The sequence below is a fragment of the Nestor notabilis genome, unplaced genomic scaffold, assembly GCF_000696875.1.
Source record: "Nestor notabilis isolate BGI_N333 unplaced genomic scaffold, ASM69687v1 scaffold1202, whole genome shotgun sequence".
Lineage (NCBI taxonomy): Eukaryota > Metazoa > Chordata > Aves > Psittaciformes > Psittacidae > Nestor > Nestor notabilis.
In genome coordinates this window covers 4,767-11,071 of record NW_009918551.1, presented here as the reverse complement: position 1 = coordinate 11,071, position 6,305 = coordinate 4,767, and the positions used below count along the sequence as shown (strand labels likewise).

The 6,305-nt window shown below is 38.9% G+C and overlaps 1 protein-coding gene across 1 annotated transcript in view; it reads right to left on the bottom strand.

The window, feature by feature from the left end:
- The window catches only part of LOC104401996 (dnaJ homolog subfamily B member 14-like), a gene marked incomplete at its 5' end in the record, with an annotated part of 19,702 nt that extends 13,948 nt beyond the window's left edge, over positions 1 to 5,754 (bottom strand). The window contains 2 exons of the mRNA XM_010009753.1: positions 5,230 to 5,404; positions 5,630 to 5,754. Coding sequence (XP_010008055.1) covers positions 5,230 to 5,404; positions 5,630 to 5,754 — 300 coding nt within the window. The remainder of the gene's footprint in view (positions 1 to 5,229; positions 5,405 to 5,629) is intronic.
- Between the last annotated feature and the right edge of the window lie 551 nt (positions 5,755 to 6,305).

The window sequence follows — 6,305 nt, the reverse complement described above, 5'->3', positions numbered from 1 at the left end:
CAGGAATGTGAATGTTAGTAACAAAGGACTGAACAAGAGGAAGCTACACTGACTTCTGATCCCAGACTAGAGCAGAAAACCACAGTAAAACACAGACCAATTTCTACATAGGTCAAGTTTCCAATAATGCCAAAGAGCTTGATGCAAATGGCATCTTGTTGCCGATTTGGGAATGTGCCAGTCACAGTTTGGATGATGTAAGTGCGGTCTGCAAAAAGTGATCTAGATTGGGAAGAGGAGGTCACAGTCTTGTCGAGGAACTCAAGCTGGTACCAACATGTCCCTAGTTTCTGAAATGAATGCACCAGAAGCTTCAGATCTCTGTTTTACTGATAGATTCAACACCACATGAGGCTGCTTGTCTTAGTACCTTGCTCTTGAATGTACCTGGTCAGTTTGTTTCTCCTGTGTGTATTACATGAAATATTCAAGGCTGTGTTTACATCAGCACACTTTTCTCCACATCCTGTTTAAGCTTTTATTTTACCTATAAAACGCATAGATTGAAGGCAGAAGCTTTCTGACAAAGTCCACCGTTATCTTTTGTGCCACTTGTCCATGACAGGCTCTATGACTGTGATTTCTACCTTGACTTTCTCAACCACTCAAATGGCTATTTCAACAATTCACAGCAGTTCTACAGCTTAGTGAGAGGCACATCCTAATTTTCTTTCTTTGTTTGGGGTGTTTTTTTCTCTCAATTTTAGCAATTGTTTTGCTGAATTCACAGAAGTCTCAGCAAAAGGCCTGGAAAAAGTCAGTCACACAAATTCCTGTCAGTCCGATCCATGAAACGTGTAGAGGCACTTTTTTTTTTTGTTTACTCCATAAATTCAAATCAAGGTGGTGATTACACCCAGCCACTATTGGATGACATTTAATCCTCCTTTACAAGGTTCCTATAGAGCTCATGACTCCATTAGTTTGTTTAGGTTCGAGCTCAAAGGTCCAAATACAAAATTTCATTCCTGTGCTCTCTTTTGAGAGGCAGGCACTGGAAGGGCAGGAAAAGCAGTATTCCACCACAGTTTTCACAAGACAGCAATCCACTTCATCATACTACTAATGACAGTTATCTTCCCGATGTCAAAAAGGTAATATGGAGTATATGATACAGATTATTTACTAAAAATGAGACACCAGACACCATATGAATTTTCAGATCATTTAAAGAGAGCCTGTATAAAGTATATGACCTATATATGTGTCTGAATTTATTTTTAATCATGTAGGAGACAGCAGATAATACACACTTCACAGCATAAAAAGAAATGGGAAAGATTAATACACAACAAGCAAATGATCCTTTTTTTTTTTTAGTTTCATGCTAGTCCACGTTTTGTTGTGCACACGATGCACTCAAGTTGGTATTGCTTTCAATTGCCTTCTGACTAGTGAATTCTGTGGCACTAACTCTAAAAAGATGTAAGTCTGCTGTGGGTCCTAACGCATTTCAGCTAGTCTCCTGTCAGTATCTGTGCTATGCAGGTCACCTAAAGTGTTAAGGCAACTTGATCCAGCCCTCAGTGACAAGATAAACATCTTTAAGAAAAAGATGCATGTACCACAGATAGTATTTTCAAAGCATTTCAATTCAGAAGTAACAAAGTAGTTTTGGGTATCTCAAGCTTCAAATTGTCACACTGAAATAGTGAGCACCATTTCCATGAAGAACAGAGCATCACTCAGCACTTATGCAATCAGTGGAAAGATACTGCATCTTATGCTCCCCCCAGTCAAGCAACTTGTTTGCAAGCTCATGTATTGCTCCACAGAAGCGTTAGAGTAGCTTGCTAGTGATTAGAGTCCCCTGTGTATGTGCAAAAAGTAAAACTAGAACAGAGGCTCTTGGCTGTTCTCATACCTACTCACATTACTAGAGTAACCCTGATGAAAATTAATGCAGTTACATTACTTTGCTCTACGCACATCTTCACTATGCTTAAACCTATTGCCACAAGCAAATTGAAGGTAGCTGGACAACTCCAGGAACAATAATCAGTGATCCAAGTGAGAGACAGCTCAGAGTCTGCCCCCTTGTCTAACTGCTCACTAAAGCTTATAAAGAAAAAGCATTGGAAATGGCATGTGTAGTTAAACCAGGAATGCTTTCTCAGTCTATAATCCATTATTAATAGAGAACCAGAACTCCTAGAGGGAAGAATACTTGAGGATAATGATCACCTTTCAAAACATAAGCATATAAAACAATTGTTTGAGAGAGTCAAATTCATGGCAAACAGAATTTATTAAAAATTGAAAATTTCCTACTTTGCTATCTAGAAATTTCTTTCCTTACAGGGAAAAAAAAAAATTAAATCCAGCATGAAACACTATTTAAAACCACCTCTCCTCACACAGAATTTCTTTACCTAATTCAAAGGTGTCCTGGTTTCAGCCAGGGCAGAAAAATTTTTTTTCCTAGTAGCTGGTACAGTGCTGTGTTTTTTGGATTTAGTCTGAGAGCAATGCTGATAACACACCAATGTTTTAGTTGTTGCTAAGGAGCGCTTACCCTGACCAAGGACATTTCAGTCTCTCATGCTCTGCCAGTGAGGAGGGGTGCAAGAAGCTGGGAGAGAGCACAGCCTGACCTGAACTAGCCAAAGGGGTATTCCATACAACATCACATCATGCCCAGGATATAAACTGGGGGGATTGGGCCAGGAGGGACAGGCTGGGCATCAGTCAGCTGGTGGTGAGCAACTGTATTGTGCATCAGTTGTTATTCTTGAGTTTTCATTCTTCTCTTTTTGTTGTCTTCCTTTTCATTACAATTATTACAATAGTATTGTTATTACATTTTATTTCAATTATTAAACTGCTCTTATCTCAACCCATGGGTTTTACCTTTCCCCCCCCCGCCATTCTCCTCCCTATCCCACCTGGGGGGCAGGGGGATGAGTGAGCAGCTGTGTGCTACTTAGTTGCCGGCAGGGGTTAAGCCGCAACAAAACGTCTGAAAACCATTCCACTGTGGTATGGCAGAAGCATATGGTGCTGACAAGCTCTACTCTCTGAAAAACACCCTCCCCAGAGGGGCATGTTTCATTTAATTGCAAAAGTCTGGGGCCTGACTAAAGCAATAACATATACAGTGTGTCAATGTTTCCAACTAGAAAGCTCATTCTCACTGTGGTTTAAACATAAGCCTTCCTTCAGATATCATCACTGCATGTGCTATACTTTTCCATGAAGTTTTAGCCCACTGTTTGAATTTAATTCTGTTCTCCTTGGCAAGGCGCACACGTTTTTTAATTCTTAACCACAGATTTTCTAAGCGATGTATTGATGTCACTCACTGACAACATGACAAACTTTTCTAAACTTCCAACGAGAACTGGAGACTTGCTCTGTTGATCACTGCAGAGCTAACCCAAAATTCAGTCTCTCTCCAAAGGTTTATAAACTGCTATAAGGTATGTAGCATCACTCAAGGATGGTAGCATCATTCAAGCTAAGGTCAAGATTTTGGTTTAACAGCTGATCTTTATGTCGTATGTAAAATACAGATAAACATGAGTTGGTATGCAAGCTATTACAATTGCTCAACTGAAATACCTGGGTAGGTTTTAAAACCCCAAATTTAATATTGACAAAGCAGCTTGTTGAAATAGGTATTAAGAAGCAACGTTGTATCAAGAATATTCTTAATGTGCAACTTCCGTGAATGCCCTTAACTCTAGTTCTGATCTCAGCAAACTGCATTAATTTTATCTGGTATCTAGTGAATTCCTTCAAGGAAGCAATACCCAGCACCATGAAAGCATACCAGGGAGAAAAGTTGTCTCAACAACATCATTTTACTCAAGACAAGGCAGGCAACAAAAATTTTTCGGTAAAAAAAAGAAAAAAAAAAAAAAAAAAAAAAAAAAAAAAAAAAAAAAGAACTTGGAGGAAGTCTGATGTCAAAGCAGACTGCAGCTCACCTGGGCATGTCACAGGTGAGTGAATCCTTGCAGGAACACAGCCTTCCTTGTAGCACCCTTCTGAGAATGTGTTACATGTCTTAATTTGATCTAAGCCTCATTTCACAGAGGGCTGCTTCCTGGGTATTTTGTCTCACACGCATGTGCACACGCACACTTCGCCTTCATTTTAGCAGCTAATCTTTGAAAGTGGCCAAAAACGTACATGCTTATTCAGGTTTTACTTTACATGTGCCACGAAGGGCAACAATGTTAATCAAGCAAAGATGATGGTAAATGAAAAGCTCTAGTAAGTATCAACACCAAGAGTATAGCCATGCCAGAATACTGCTCTCTACCTGTCTGAATGTACAGCTGCTGTGCCAACAAAGAAAAGCTACCTTTTTTTCCCTCACTGTTAGCACAGCTGAACACATTACTGAACTTCAGGAAAAGATCCCAAGATGATTATCAACTGCAACATACATCTCACATGCATACAAAAAAACCACACACAAATTTCCATTTTGCACAATAGTTCATCCAATCTATGCAAATTAGGAGATAAAGACCTTTTGATCTCCCTTCTTTGAGCTCTCTTGAAAATATCTAGGCTAGACTTACATGAAAATACAAATGGGTTTTGGTGTGTGCAATTTTAGAGTGGCTGTACATATTTCTTTAGCAGAAATCAGAGCACATATAAACCCATGTTTTTCTCACTCAACAGCCAACAAGTGTGTAATGATAACATGATTTGAGTTACTCACCTCAGAAAGACACTTCTATTTATCTTTGTTTCTTTTTGCACATCCTCCTTTCCTGATGTCACCCAATCTTAATACTATCAAGCTACATGAAGTCCAGAGAGAGTTTATATAATCTAACTTAGACTATGCGCTTCAATGCTTCTCAGGTGCCTGTACTTCCAGAATGAAATAGTCCTAACACTCACCTAAGACCAGCTTGTACAGAAAATAAACATTAGGAGTGAGCATGTATATAAAGTATAAAAATATATAAGAACAGAAACACTATCCTGCAATTTTCATCACTTCTTCCATTTACCATTAGATTTAATAACTGTTTTTAGTATTACCTTTTAGTATTATCTAGTATTATCTAAACTATCAAGTAACCTTGATGGTTTAAAACAAAGAGTATCTTCTTTCCCACAATGCCTCATACTGTGTTTAACTGCAGCAAAACTCTCCTCTTCCTCTTAGGCACAGTTCAGTACAAGTAACCCCTCTCAGCTAACCTTGATTTTTTTATAACACACGGAATGAAAAAGCAGTGATGTATTTAAGCAAGGCCATACCTGAATACTCCTTCCATTTGGTCTGTGGTGTAGCTTTTTCCACTTTCACCCGCAGCAGATGCATTGCTCTCCTTCGTGCTATTGGGCTTACTTTGATCATTGCTACTGGCTGGTTTTTGGCAGTAAGCGCCTCCCCCAGCAGTACTTCCATTCTTCGTAATAGCTTCCAACAAAACTATAAAACGACAGTATATCATAGTATCATTATAGGCATTAAGAGATTAAGTTAGGGCTCTCAAGTATCTTAATGGGAGCACCACAGTCATAAAAGACTAGCTGCTACAACCTACTTCCTTATTGATCATCACTTTGTACCATAAACGTATCTGAAGCCAGTCTAGCAACATCTTTTCATGGCAAAACTATGGAAAAGTGTTTCACAATTAGAGACTGGACTTACCTCCACCTCTGCCAAGGTAATTTAATACTGTAAAGAATTTGTCCAGGTTCTTCATTTCTAGATGGGTTTTAGAGGCACTGAACCCATGCTCTGGGGTAAAAATACCAGAATACCTGAATAAGCAACTGTAAATCGAAAAGAGGAACTAACCTAACACTCTGAAGAACCTGCAAATTATTCCACGCAGAGACCAGGCCCATCTCCAGCACATTTCAGTTGCTACACACATACTTATTTGTAGTGTGAGCCATTAGTGGCCACAAACTGATGCTCTATATCCCTTCCAGGCAATACCAGCTGAAATTCAAACTACTGTTAAAATGCCATAAATAAGTCAGGACCAGCCAACTACACCCAATTCTAAGACCTGAATCTTGAAAATCAGCATACTTTTTCTAGATCTTAAAATCCGCTTTCCTCCCATGTTCCAACAAGTCTCAAGTTTAGCAGTTTAATAAATCATCATACACTAAGTCTTCTTTTTCTTTCTGGATATAAGTGTGTATTTTTGGAGTATCTGTCTTACCAATAAATCAGAAACAGTACCATTCTAACCTAAGGGACTGCACACAAAGCATAATGTAGATCACAAACTATTAAACAGTCTATCTTTCCCAAAAAGAGATCCCTTCAGAGCAAGACAGCAAACTACACAGTCCAAGTTTGTTTCATAAAC